We start from the raw sequence: 13,679 nt of genomic DNA, 5'->3' as shown, positions 1-13,679 counted from the left end.
ACCTGGCTCTAGCTTCAACCTTGGCCTAGGCCAGAATTGCTAACTTGATTCAACTGTCACTACAGTCGAATCACATCTCACGTCAGGACAGGTTTCCACATGATGGGATCATTTTTCTAAGCCTTCTGCTAGCACTTCATGCATCCTTTCCTCTGCGTAGAGGCAGCACAAGCTGACCGGCTTCTTGGTGGGGAGCTGGGGTAGAAAGACCGTAGACCCCGCAATCCCACTAGAATGCCCTCCTCCTCCCTGCTGCCAAACAGAAACAGCCCGTTCCGGCAACGCTTTATGAGGTCAGCTAAAAGCAAACCAGGATTGCTGCCTTTGGGGTCTTTTTGTCCAAAAGGCAAAGCCGTGCCCGGGTGCTGTGATGCAGAGTTTCCCACAAAAAAGCTGGGGTTCCTTCTACTGGGCGGCTAGGTGGAACCCGAAATGAAGCCAGACTTCAAGCCCTGAGCAACAGAAGGGCTGATAAAGGTTCGAGAGAGGGGTACAGCAGGCCCCGGGGCTCAGCAGACTTCGTAAGCTGTAGAGGAAGACAGGAATAAGGCCCAGAGGACAGTCCATGACGTCAGGCCTGCTGGTAAGGTTACAGGTGGCCAACAGGATCCTCCTACTCACACCTTACAGAAGGAGGCTGAGCAAGGAATTACCTGAGGCCACACAGCCTCTCAGTGGCTCAGCTGTGACCATAACCCAAGTCCTAGGCCGCCCTCACCCCTGTTGGATGGGAAGCTCGGGGCCTCATTAACAGCACACAATGAGAGACCAAGGAGAACTGTCACCAACTTTAATAGACTCGGACAGTGTCTACCAAGCAGGCTGACGGGGGGTCGGGGAGGTTGGGGGGGTTCCCGAGGGCTCCACTCCTGGAGTGCACCGTGGCCAGCTCTCTGGGGGAGTTCCTGCCTCTCCCTTCAAAGGCACCAGCTGGCCTGGGAGGACTTCACAATGGTTGTAGTGTCTGTGCACATAATTAGCAGAGACCCACTCCGGGGAGCCTCTGGACAAGGCCAGCACATCGCCACCAGCCAGCCTGGGGGGCGGGGCTACCCCAAACCAGCCAGAGACAATGAGAGAAACTGTTTTTCATTTAACACAGTGAAGTTCATCTTGCTGGGTGGTGGGGGGGCAGGGCTGGTCCAAGACCCCTTCTGAGAATACATAAAAGTCATTGGTAACCTGCCCCACCTCAAAGATGAATGCACACATGCCCCACCTTTTGACTATCATTTCTGGGGATTCATAGGTTAAGAAGTCAAGTAAAGAACCCTTGCCCTAGTGCTTCTGATCACCACCATCTCTTCAGGAAGAACAGCCAACCAGCCTGCCATCTCCTGACAGCAGCCTCCATATGAGGCACATTTCCCAGAGCCTTCCTTTACGGAGGGGACAGCCCTTCCTCCTTGGTCTAGCACGCAGAACAACCTTTCCCCCTCTGTGTCTCCTCATTGCATTAGATGGTTCTCGTGTCTTCTAGGACCTTCCCAATGTCCCAGGGTATAGGCAAATCCGGCCCCACCAGGATCTCGTCAAAGGCACCCGCATTCTTCCACAATCATGTCTCTGTGATGGTCCAGGAGGACCCTGCCGTTGTCCACATAGAGCATGCTCAGTGGCTTGGTCTTCACTGGGGCACAGCAGGTGGAAGGGACTCGGTGGGGCTGGTATCGTTTCAGTAGACTCTGGGGGAGAAAAAAGTCAGTTAAAATCCGTTTCTGGTACAAAAGCTGAAGAAGCTGGTTCTCATAAAGGGAATCAGCCTGCCAACGCATCCACAACTCTCTACATGTAAAGTAACTTTACAGGCTGTTAAAAAAAAAAAAAGAAGAGCTAAACAGAAGATTCTAAAAGCTGGATCTGGGTAGAGCAGGAACAAACGGACATGTCCTCCTGTTCTAGCCTCGAGTGCATACCAATTCCAAAAAACTCCTGGTTTAGTTCCAGAAACATTCAGCAGAAGAGAGTCATGCAGAAATTCTTGTGGGATTTGCTTTGTCGCCCAGAGAAGAGCAAGGAGAGTCAACGGGAGAAAAGGTAACGATTCCTTGGCACTCTGGAACCGCGCCCCGTCCCTGCGGCCCAGCAAGGTTTTTTTGGATCAGTGTCAGAGCTGCTACTGGGACTCTCTGGGTCTCTGGGGGTCCCCTTGATCATGCAGCAGGAGGTTCAGGGAGCAAAGTCCCAGGAGAGGCTGAGGCCTTTGCCCAGGAAAGGTCCTAGAGGGCTCTGGCCCCACCAGTGCTTCCCTTGTAGGAGCTCAGCTCACGCGCTCCCCAGAGCATCTGAACCCCAATATCAGGGCCCCCATGTGAGGCTCTATTCTGTTCCCCCTCCCTCTCATTTTCCCTTTGCTCTCCTCCACCACTTTCTAGACCTTAGGCTGATTCGTGGCACACAGTGGTAGTCTTGGGCTTTCTCTACTATACAACGGTGTCCAACTCCCGTCTGAGGGAGCAAAAGGACAGTGGCTGGAACAGAATTACCCCAAGCACGGCCCCATAAATGCGCCCCCTCCTTCCATCAGTGAATCACAGGCTTCTAGAAATGATAATACAACATCCACGGTCCCCTGTCCGCAGGTACACACACGGTATCCATCTTGTCTCATTTAACCCTACAACATTGCTCTGAACTACGCAGCATTGCCATCCCCCGTTCACAGGCAGGAACGGTCAGGCTCAGAGAGAATAAGCAACCTGATCGATATCACACAGCTAATATGTAGGGATCGAAGCCAGGTTTATTCCCAGAGACCAGATTCTGAACTTCCTTTCCTAGAAGCCAGAGCGGAGGAAAAGCGGAGGCCTTCTGGTCTACACCTTCCAACCCTAATTTTATGAAAGGCAAGGAAGGAGGCCTAACGAAGCAAGGTGTTCAAGGTTACCCAAGGGGGCGCAACTGCAGTTAGGCCCTCCGGGGACCGTGTCACAGACTATCACTATCTCCCAGGACAGGAGCGGGCACACAGCTGGTGCCTGAGTAACGGTGAATGAATGAACACAAATTTACCAGCAAAGCCAGAGTCCTGTCCCCCCACTGATTGGGCAATATGGCCTCCTCTCCCCCACAGCCCCCTGCCTCCCCTCCCCTTAGCAGGGCTCCGCACCTGGATATACGCGTGGTTGGTGGGATGGAACTCCTCCCCCACAGGGCTAGGACACTCCCCCTCGCAGCGATAGGCATTGTATTGCTTCGGGTAGATGATCCAGGAGCCCCACCCAATGAGGTTGAAATCCACCTGGAACTTGACCTTCCGACACAGCTGGCTTCTGTCCGGCAAGTGATGTCGACGGTGCCGCCGGCCCCTCTCCTGGGACAGCTGTCCCTCTCGGGCGCGCCAGGAGCTCTCAGCCTCCCACAGCAAGGTGGAGCCCCCTAGCCGCCTCTGCTCTGGGGAGAGGTTGGAGTAGAGCAGCAGGAGCACGCTGGTGACAGGCGGGGTGGGAGCCCGCCGCTGACACTCTCCGACCAAACCGGACATCTGCTCCTCCAGCTCCCCGGGGTGCTTCAGCCACTTGGACAGTGGCCTGGTCACCTCCAGGACCATGCTGCCTGAGGAAAAGGTAACCTGGGACAGAGGGACGGTGAACAGGTCCATCCGAAGACGCTCGTGGCAGTCAGCCGGGTCCTGCTCCGCATCGGGCTTTAGCTGGTGGAGAATCTCGATGGAGAGTGGGACGCCGGGGGGCAGGTCCACAGGGCGGGACAGCTGCAGCCGGAGCTCGGCCCACACCAGATCCTCCACTTGGCTCAGGAAGGAGAAGTCAAAAGCAAAGGTCCAGTTCTGCCCATCCACCTCCACATCTGGGTGGGGAAAAAACCGGGAAGGAAGCAGGATGAGTGGGGGCCCCCTGCAGCCTCATCGCTCTGACAACCACCGGAGCTCACGCTGGAGCCTTGACCTGACAGGAATCCTCTCCATGCTCTCCCCAGCCCTAGGCGCTAGGAATGTGGAGTCTATTTTGGTTCAATTCCAACTGCGGCTCAGAGAGGTTAAATCACCCGCACAAGGTGGCACAGCCAAGAATGAACCTGGATCTGCCCAAACAGCAAATCACGGTTCTGCTGCTCCCTCCAAGAGGATCCAGAGCTAGAGAACAACTGGTACAAACTGGATGAGTCCTCCCTGCTCTCTGGCCACACCCTGAGCCTCCACCCACCCTGTGACCCTGAGCAAGTCACCTTCCCAGATTCCGTCTCCTCTCCTCGCTGGGAAGGGTGGTCTAGCTCATGAGCGCATATCACGGAAAGGTGAGGCTTGGGGCGCTCAGGGGGCACAGAAGCCCAAGACTGACCCCTCTCTGCTCCACCCATTTCTAAGGGTGGAGGCAGAAACTTCAGGAGCTCTTGACAACCTGACGCACAGGTTTCTACAGGCTTTCTAAGCATGACCTGGCAGTTTGCCACCCAGTGGGGCTTTCTCATCTACCGGAATGGGGCTTATCACACCGCCCCCACAAGGGGCATTCCCACACCTGGGGCAGACAGCGCAGCACACACACAGCCCCTGGCCCTCTTCCACACCCCCCTCCTCAAGACAACTCAACCCAAACTGGATGAAAAGGAATGGGGAAGCACATTCCATTCATTTTAGTCCTGGACTAATTTGGTCTTATGTCTGGGAATAACATGTTTTTGTGGGTTTTCAGGTCACCTAAAAGTGACCTTTAACTTTTTTCAAGCCCGGTTTCCTCTTCTTTGCAATGGGAATGGTCGTGCCCGACCCATCCCTGCGTTCTCAGGAGCGCATGTGGAAACAAAGAGGCTTGAAGGCTTGTTGCTGAATCAAAGTCAGGGATCGTCCCTTAGAATAAAACACTAACTCTTTTGTGAATCCATCTCAAGGGTGGTAATGGTCTCTGATTTAAGTCCACTCTGGGCAGACCACATGACAGTTCCCTTTTTTTTTTTTTTTTAAATATTTTATTTATTAATTTGACAGAGAGAGACAGCGAGAGAGGGAACACAAGCCGGGGGAGTAGGAGAGGGAGAAGCAGGCTTCCCACTGAGCAGGGAGCCTGATGTGGGGTTCGATCCCAGGACCCTGGGATCATGACCTGAGCCGAAGGCAGACGCTTTACGAATGAGCCACCCAGGTGCCCCCCACTTTTTTTTTTTTTTTTGAAGCATCTTTGGTCATATGGTAAGTGAATTTCTGTGAGAAATCCAACCTGCAGACAAGTTTCAGCCTCCTGGCAGCCTCTCCCAGCCCACCTCCAGCTGCCCATTGCTTCATTTCCACTTCCCTCCTCATTAGCACCTGCAGGGGGCAATAACCGGCCCCTGGCTAGCAACTCTACCCAGAGGTGTGAGGAGGAGACCAGCACTCCCCCTGGCCCACAGCAGCACCCCCTAGCCTCCCGGGGATTAGGTGGGACCTGCAGCAACTCCTGGTCAAGTCTTATCTCAAGTACCCACAAATGGCCTCTTAGAGGAAGACATTCCAGCTCAGCGGTCAAGACCAGGGGCTCTGGTGCGTCCTGTGAGGCTTCAAAATCTGCCACTCACCATTGAACCTTGGGCAGATTACTTTCCTTCTGTAGGCCTCTTGGTAAAAGGAAGATAGTAACGGAGTGTTAGGATTTACTGAGATAACATGCATCGGTGTTTACCCAACACAACCAAAGTACAGCAAAAGTTGGCTGGCGTCAACTACCTCCTTATTATTGCCGATGGCCAAGGTTAGAAATGAAGGTGTCGGAATAGGTAGTGAGGGACCTGGACAAGGAGCAAAGTCATCTGTTCCCAGGATGGACAATGTGCATGGAGTGCTCCATACCCAGGAAAAGTCTTTGATTCCATGAGCCCACCCCTAGCCAAGGGCTCCCTGGGAAACAGTGCTGATAGGTTCTCTTAGATCTGGCTCTGGTTCTTGTTAGGATAGGGGTGCCTAATCCTTTGGGGTTCACTGATGCCTGATACAAGGTAAGAATGCACCCACCTGTACAATAAATGAGATTCAGGGGATCGGTATCAGGACGGGGGTTCACAGACACCCTGAAACCAATCCAGGCACTGGACAGAGTTGGCCCCACGGGCCCTACGTGAAATCTTGACCTATGTCCAGTTCTAAAGAAGAAAGTGGTTGGGCCCATGCCCTTGGGTTCTCTCCCTCAGACAGGGTGCTAAGGCTGAGTTAGGACATGGGGCTCTGAAAGAGAGTGTGGGGATGACACTAGGTGTCCAGCTCTGAAGATAAGTGCCACTAACTGCTTCCCCATCCAAGCCTGGTCTCTTTCAATCATCACCATCACTATTACTGTTTTTTGGGGGTAAGAAAACTGAAGGCCCAAGCTGAGGGTGTTTTAACACGGACAGAGGCAGATACAAAGCCACTTTGGTTAGACTCCCAACACCCACTTCCCTCTTTCCTGGGGCGGCCTATAGATAAACCCAAGGGAAAGGGGCATTTAGAATGTCCCTTCTCCACCATTGTCTTTCCAGGCAGAATCTTCTTGCTGCATTTTAAAAAATAAAGCCAGTTCACAACACTGAATGTACTTAATGTCACCGCACACTTAAAAAGAGGTAAAATGGTCGATTTGGTCCTGTATATCTTACCATGTGTACACACCAATGAGGCAGAAAGCCAGCCGCTGCCCCCCCCCCCCCCCTCGGCTTTACAGAAGGGGAAACTAGAGAACTCAATGGATATGCACAGGACCCAAACTGATCCAAATTGAAAGGCAGATTTTGAAGACCAGGACTCCATTTCCCAGTCTCCCAGGCTGTCAAACCCCCACAAACCTTCTGGAACTCTCCAGAAGGACAAGTGAACTGAAAAAGGGCAACCCCCCACCCGTTTGCCCAGCGTCCTCCCGCACGCAGCTTTGTGGTAGAAAAACTGAGGAGACCACTCCAGTCATTTCCAAGCCAGCTTGCCCCTCGGCTGTCCACAGTCTGTCTGGTCCCCAGATGACCCTTCAGGAGAGGGTCACCAACTGTCTGACCCCAGATGTGGCCGGCCAGGGAGCTAGGAGCCCCCGCCCCCAGACCACAAGCGGCTGGCGGGTGACCAATTAGATCAGATTATAGGATGTGGATTGCGCCCCAGCGTGGGGGAGGGCCGTCTGGCCCCAGATGGCCCAGGGAGGCATAGGCCTGAACAGGGCGGCCGGGAACCCCAGGCATCAGGATGTGGATTGCAAGGGGCAAGGAGACCCCGGGAGAGTGCTCCCTCTGTTCAGCACCCACGGGCTTATCGCACCCGACACCTGGAACGCCCAGCCCTTTCCGAGTGATCCTCCCGAATCACCATGGTCGCTGAGGGCTTCCCCCCATCCACACCTAGGCTCCGAACCGGAATCACTCAGGACGCTGACCCCTTCCCAGCCTGGACTCGAGTTCCCAAGCCTGTCTCAGTTCCCGACTTCGCCGCACCCCATCTCTCCTCCAGGATCTCGGAACTCTAATCCCTGATGTTACATGCACCCATTGGCTTTCGAAGCTCGCAGTCAGCCTGAGACTCTCACGGCGCCAGACTCCGGCACACATTCACCCTGACGCGGGAAAAGAAAAGAAATCCGCAAAATGTATGTAGCAATAATAACGACCATTTATTACTACGTCTGGTTTCGTGCTAATTGTTATGTGTTTTGTTACCCAGCGTTCACCACTGTCTTCTAAGGGAGGTAGGTACTGGTGTCCCCATTGCAAGGAATCGGACGCCGAGGAGACGGGAGCTTACGTAATTCAACAAGCCCACGTGGTCCCCTGGCCCAGTCGGCCTCCCACCCTCCCGCACCGTTCTCTGACCACCCTAAAGCAAGAGTCGGGACGCAAAGGTTTCCGCCCGGGCCCTTTCAGATGCCACAACCCCTCCACCCGCCGACCCCGCGCGCCCAGCCAGTGCCGACGCCGAGCATCCCAGACCCGGACCCCGGCAGCGCGCTCCCAGCCTGGTGCGCCCTTAGCGACGGCGTCCCCAGCTCGGGACCGCCCGCCCGCAACTCGCCCCGGCGCCCTTCCGCAGTCCCGAGGTCCCTGGCTGCTTGGCGGGGCGGCGCAGCCTACCTTGAGCCTGCAGGCTGCGGATGATGTCCGCCCGGGGCAGCGGGTCCCGGTAGAGGCTCAGCATGTACGCGAGAGGGGACGGCGACGAGGGCTGTACCCGCGTTCGGAGCGGCACCGGGGCCACCGTGGCGGCGCCCGCCTGGCGCAGGACCCACCAGACGTGCAGGAGGAACACCGGCAGCTGGGGGGCGTGCATGGTGGGTTGGCTGGGCTTGCGAGCCGCGCCTCCGCCCCTTATATCCCGGGCCTTCGCCGCCGCCCCGCCTCTTTCCTCCCTCCCTGGGGAAAGCCTTGAGCTCCTATACCTGCCCCCAACCTGGAGGGGGTTGTTGGTGGTGGCCCCCAGAGTGACCACCTGCTGGGGCGGGCCAGACCTGAGCCTGGTAGGGAGGAGACCCGCGGAGCTGGAGGTGATGGTAGGTGGGGGACCTTCCTGGTGGCCCCTCCTGGCACCGAGCCCAGGCTCCTCTAGGTACTAACGGCCTGGTTTTGGAGGCACAGCAAACATGTCACAGGCAACCCTCCGATTAGAATTGTGGCTTCCTTGCTTTGCCTGACCTTGGATTCCTGCCCCTTCCTGTGTCCCCAGGCTCCCAAGAGATGTCTGGCTCAACAGGACTGGGTAGGAACAGTGGTGGGTGCTGGAGGCTCTGCCCACACTGGCCTGCAAGGCCAGCCCCGCCAGACGCAGCCTTCCAGGACACCGCCCCATGGCCTCCGGGAGCACTCATGGCCTCATCCCGCAAGGCCTGTCGGGAGGCCTAGCCTCCGGGAAACCACTGAGTACTGGGAGTTGCTGGTTCAAGGAAGGTGAGCTCCAGAGGAAGGCCCATGGGACAGGCTTCAGACAGGCACAGAAGGGCTCTCCTGGAGAAAACAAAGGGCAGACAGGACCAGGATAAAGGACAGACCTCTCCATCAGGGAGGTGTTCAGCAGAAGCTGGGGCATGGCTAACAGGGGGATCCTGGCCGCTGTTTAGTGGAGCACCTGCGGGTGGTGGTGGGGGGGCATCAAGCTCTTCCCTTCACAGGCTCCCATCCATCCCCCAGGGGATTTCAGGAGAAAGGTGTCGTCAGTGGTCTCCATGCCCGGCAGGAAACCTGTTTCAGCTCAGCACTCTGGTTTTCCGTTCTCTGAGCCCTGCTTTCCTCATCTGCAAGGGACTGACCCTGGTCTGGCTGCCCTTCCCGGGGGCAGTCAGGTCAGAGCTGGAATTACCTTTAAAGAAGTAGAAATCCTTGCCCCTTGTTGGGCCACAGCTGTCCTCTCTCCAACCAGAAGGGCTCCCCCTCCCCGTTTCCTTTCTTAGCTTTGCTGGGCACACGAGTAGCCAGCTGGCGTTTACAGAAATGCTGTGTGCCAGGCCCACCTCTGCTCCTTTCACAGGACGCTGAGCTCTAAAGAACCACAGACTCATTCCATAGCAGGTGGGGACAGGGAAAGGAGGCCCACCAGGCTCAGTCAGGAGCTCCAGACTTGGGAGAGTGGGGGAAGGTCGAGGGGGAGGAGATGGCCCACACCTGGGCCCACACCCAGGCCCACAGCCAGCAGGAAGGAGCCTCACTTAGGACACAGCTGGGCTGCAGCCCACGCCGGCCCTGGGACCTGGACAGTCCGCTCAGCCGGCAGATTGTTAGTTCCTTAAAGAGGGGACTGCCTTGTTCATGGTGCTTTCCCCACAGTATGCATTTGAGTTTGGACCCCCAGAATCTTAGCTGAGTCCGTAAGTCAGTGAGTGGCCCTGTGTCCGGACTGGCCTAGAGATAACTATCACCTTGAGTGTCCGTCAGACTATCAAGTCCTGAGTCCCAATCCGGACCTCTAGACTTAGAATTTGGAGAGAGGGCTTGGTTATCTACATGTCTAACAAGCACCCCATGGTCCCGACTAGACAACTTCGAGAACCTGGGCGGGGCTGGGGTTCTAGCTGGGGTTCTAGCTGTAGAACCTAGAACCTCAGACCTCCTTCCCGTCCCAGCATTCAGTTTTCTCATCTGTAAAATGTTATCGGAGATTCCCTCCTTTCATACAGAATAAATGGAGCAAAGGGTGAAGTGTTTCAGAAGTTCTGAAACCTGGTGTATATGTAGAACTCTCTGCACGTGGACATTATGGGTGGTCCATGGTTGTTGCTCAGCCTCCCCAGCCTGGGGGCTTGCTGGTTCAGGATAGTCAAACCCAGCCCTCAGACGATTATATAAATAAAAAACTGACAGGTCACTGAGAGTGCAGCGGGAGCCCTGACAAGGATGTGGGCACCGAAAATGGCACCACATGGGAGGGGTGTAGAGCTTGAAAGAGGTACAGGAGTCAGTCTCCTCCAAATTTGGATCTTCCCAAGTCCCACGTGCGCCAGAATCCTGGTGGTCCCCGTGGAAACAGGGACATTCAGCATAGAGCAATCTGACCGCCCCCTAAAGATGGGGAAAGGAACAGCAAAGATGAATCTACTTTTAGTGGACCAGAAGCTTCTTGAAGCGGAGGATAAAGTTTTATTCCTCCTGTGTCCCTTGCACTGTGTGATACCTGGAAGGTGCGTAATCAGTGTTTTAGCTAAGCTGAATGGTTGGGACGGTAGCTAACCTTTCCTGAGTCCTTCATGCAACGGGCACTCTGCTCATCCTTGCAGTTGATTTTTATCATCACAGAGATGGGAAAACAGAGGCTTGCAAGAAACAAGGTGATTTGCTCAAGGCCCTAGGTTTACAGATGGGAGCGGCCAGCATGTGAAGAACAGGTGTGCTTGGGACCCAAAGCTGTGCTTTGAGCTCTGTCGCTTCCCCACGGATGAGAAGGTGAATGTGTGCCTTGTACTAAGACTTAGAAACTCCCCAAGCCTTGCCTCTCCCAGGGTCTGGGAGCTGCAGACAGAGCTCATTTCTGATGTGTATTGGCCCAGAGCCACGCAGGGGCCTGGAAGTGCTCTCCGGCCAGCAAGAGCAACTGTCAAATCCCATCCATCACCAACCTTTCTGCAGCTCCCACACCTCGAAGAAATAGAATCTGTCACCTCTGTGGGACAAAGGCTCATTGTCTTCCCACTCATTTTTTAAGGGTGTTTGTTCACCCAGGATCTGTTTCCTGCAAGAAGGACTACAAGTTCCCTCTTCCTGGGTGGGGAATGACACCTTCTCACCTCCCCTGCCCCAGACGGACTGACCAACAGATTACCTGACCTGGGAGATAACCTTTCAGGGCCCTCCCAGCTCGCTGGAGGGTCGGGGAGCAAAGTCCCCCGAAGTTCTTGAATGCTTTCCATCAGAGAGTCGCAGACCCTCCCTTGACACAGGCAGAGGCGTTTAGCATGGTTAAATGGTTATATGCTGGAACCGTGAACCCAGGCTGCCAGGAGGCAGGGTCAGGATCCTTCTATGTCCCTACCTGGGCGCGGCAGACCAGCCACTAACCATCTCGAAGCTTCTGCTCCTCAGTGGTAAAATGGGGGTAAAGGATAGGACCCCTGCGACAGGGATGTTTTAAGTAGGAAATGTGTGTAAAGCACACAGTGTGCATAGCGTCGCGCTGGCTGTGTATTCACTCATCGAACAGACATGCTTTTCTAGTGTGCCTACAGCCGGTTAACGGCAAGAGCTAGACTCCCTCGGGGGCAAGGCAGGAAGGCAGCTCCTGTCTGCACGTATTTAGGGAGCATCTCCTATATGCCAGTGTGACCTGGGCTGTCCCCACTTCCCCAGTGCCCCTCTTGCTCCTTCTTCTATGGTCGTGTGTCCATTGTATCCCGAGGGAACGCCTACTCAGCTATCGAGACACAGCTTAAAGGACCCATCACCAGCTCCCCCACAGCTGGGCAGGGCCTCTTCTAAGCACAGCATGACAGAGCCATCATCCACACTGTCTTCAGAGGCCACCATCGGACTGTGAGCTCCCAAGAAGCAGAGATGGCTCCTGATCCATTTCTTCTGAAGCCCCAGCTCCTGGCTCATAACTGACTGTCGCTTGCTGTGATCTTCAACCTAGAGGAATGAGTCCAGTCCTAGAAATGGTAGAGAGACGCCTGGGTGGCTCAACTGGTAAAGCGTCTGCCTTCAGCTAGGGTCATGATCCCGGGGTCCTGGGATGGAGTCGTGGATTGGGCTCCCTGCTCAGCGGGGAGTCTGCTTCTCCCTTTCCCTCTGCCCCTCCCCCAGCTTGTGCTCTCTCATACTCTATCTCAAATGAATAAATAAAATCTTAAAAAGAAAGGAAGAAATGGTAGAGGTGGCTCTCAGCACAGGCTTCTGGCTTCTGTCTTCAGTATTTGTCCATCCTTTCTGTTGCCCACTCTGCTGATCTTGGAGGATGACTCCCGGAGCTAGGAGAATCATCTAGATGCTTCTGCTGAGCACATGTGGCTCCCTGTGACCTGGAGAGAGAGACCCAGCCTTCCCCACTACAGTGCCTTTGTACTCCAAATGTACTCAGCCCTGTGGAAACACCTGCCCTTCCCTCAAAGTTCAAAGCCCCTCTTCCTCTGTCCAGGGTAATTCTGTCCCCTCTGCATTCACACAAAACACTCCTTTTTATTCCTATGTCCAACTCGAGGGTCTCCTCTTCCACAAAGCCTTCCTATGTGGTCCCTCTCCCTCTGCAGGCTCTGAACCAAGCCACTCTTTGTTGAGGGCTGAGGTCCTCAAGCCCTCAGGAGTTTTCCACCAGCGAGCCTGCTGCCTGCCTTTGCCTTCGTCAGAGTGCTCAGTGGAGGGCTTGGCACTCTGTAAGGGGAGGGAGCAAACCATGCCTGCAGCCAGCCTTGGGTTGCAGCAGTGTTTCACCTACCCCCAACAATGTTTTGGAAGGTTTTCATTTAAATCATCAACAGTAAAAATGCCTGAGATCTTGAATAAAATACCTCTGCATTTTAAGTAATCTCTACCCCCAACATGGGGCTCGAACTCATGACCCTGAGATCAAGAATTGTGTGCTCTACCCACTGAGCTGGCCAGGTGCCCCTGAATAAAATGCTTTTATTTCGTCGTCTGAGAAATGGAAAGATCTTGGCCCTTGTTTCAACATGGCAAATGTTCCCTAATGCAGAACGTTAGCTGTTTTCTTTGTGGCAGGCTCTGTTGTCCACAGCGTGCCTCGGTTCTCACCCCTCCTTACCTGACTGCGCCCATTCGCCCGGCTGCCTGAGACGGGTGAGTTTGAGATACATGCTGTGTGTTGGATGAGAGACATTCTGGAAGCAGTGAGGAAACAGAGACTCAGGAGTGTCCTACTCCACGGGGACTAACCCACAGATTGTGGGGACCCGTTCCAGGCTGGATGAGCTGTGAATTATCTATTATTAAATAAGTGCTTACCACAATGTGTTTGCATTATCTAATTTACCCCTCCTGCCCCTAGGAAGCAGACCGGATATTGACTCTCATTTTACAGGTGACGAAACTGACTCAGAGCTTGCTCAAGGCAGAACCGCTAGCAAGTGGTCAAGCTGGGATGGACCCTCAGTTATTCTGACTTTGGAAGGGAGCCTGACTACCACCGTGTCCCTACACAGTCACTTATTACCGCCTGTGCACAAAGAAGCCTTTCTCCACTTACCCCATCTCAGCAAGCCCTCTGGGCTCTATCACATCATCATGTTCGTTTCTTCCCTGGTCAGAAATTCACCTGTTGTGCTTGGTCCTGTTCAGTTTTTGTCTCTTCCCTCCCCCAGTCC

At 54.7% G+C, this 13,679-nt stretch overlaps 1 protein-coding gene across 1 annotated transcript; it reads right to left on the bottom strand.

Moving 5' to 3' along the window:
• Positions 1-795: 795 nt before the first annotated feature.
• NODAL (nodal growth differentiation factor) lies at positions 796-8,611 on the bottom strand. Its single transcript, XM_059172627.1, has 3 exons — positions 8,017-8,611; positions 3,110-3,807; positions 796-1,685 (listed from the first exon to the last, which is right to left on the bottom strand). The coding sequence occupies exons 1-3, from the start codon at positions 8,210-8,212 to the stop codon at positions 1,533-1,535; spliced, it is 1,047 nt and encodes a 348-aa protein (XP_059028610.1). The 5' UTR covers positions 8,213-8,611; the 3' UTR covers positions 796-1,532.
• Positions 8,612-13,679: the final 5,068 nt, after the last annotated feature.

This window comes from Mustela lutreola, chromosome 4 (assembly GCF_030435805.1).
Source record: "Mustela lutreola isolate mMusLut2 chromosome 4, mMusLut2.pri, whole genome shotgun sequence".
NCBI classification, from domain to species: Eukaryota; Metazoa; Chordata; class Mammalia; order Carnivora; family Mustelidae; genus Mustela; species Mustela lutreola.
Note: the sequence above shows the minus strand (reverse complement) of the source record. Positions and strands in the feature narration are given on the sequence as shown.

Bases quoted from the DNA above. Each gene is read 5' to 3' on its own strand.
- NODAL (XM_059172627.1), bottom strand. From the start codon at position 8,212: ATGCACGCCCCCCAGCTGCCGGTGTTCCTCCTGCACGTCTGGTGGGTC. The intron at 3,808-8,016 runs GTAGGCTGCGCC...TTCCCCACCCAG, and splicing joins CCGCAGCCTGCAGGCTCAAG to ATGTGGAGGTGGATGGGCAG. The intron at 1,686-3,109 runs GTGCGGAGCCCT...TTTCTCCCCCAG, and splicing joins CCAACCACGCGTATATCCAG to AGTCTACTGAAACGATACCA.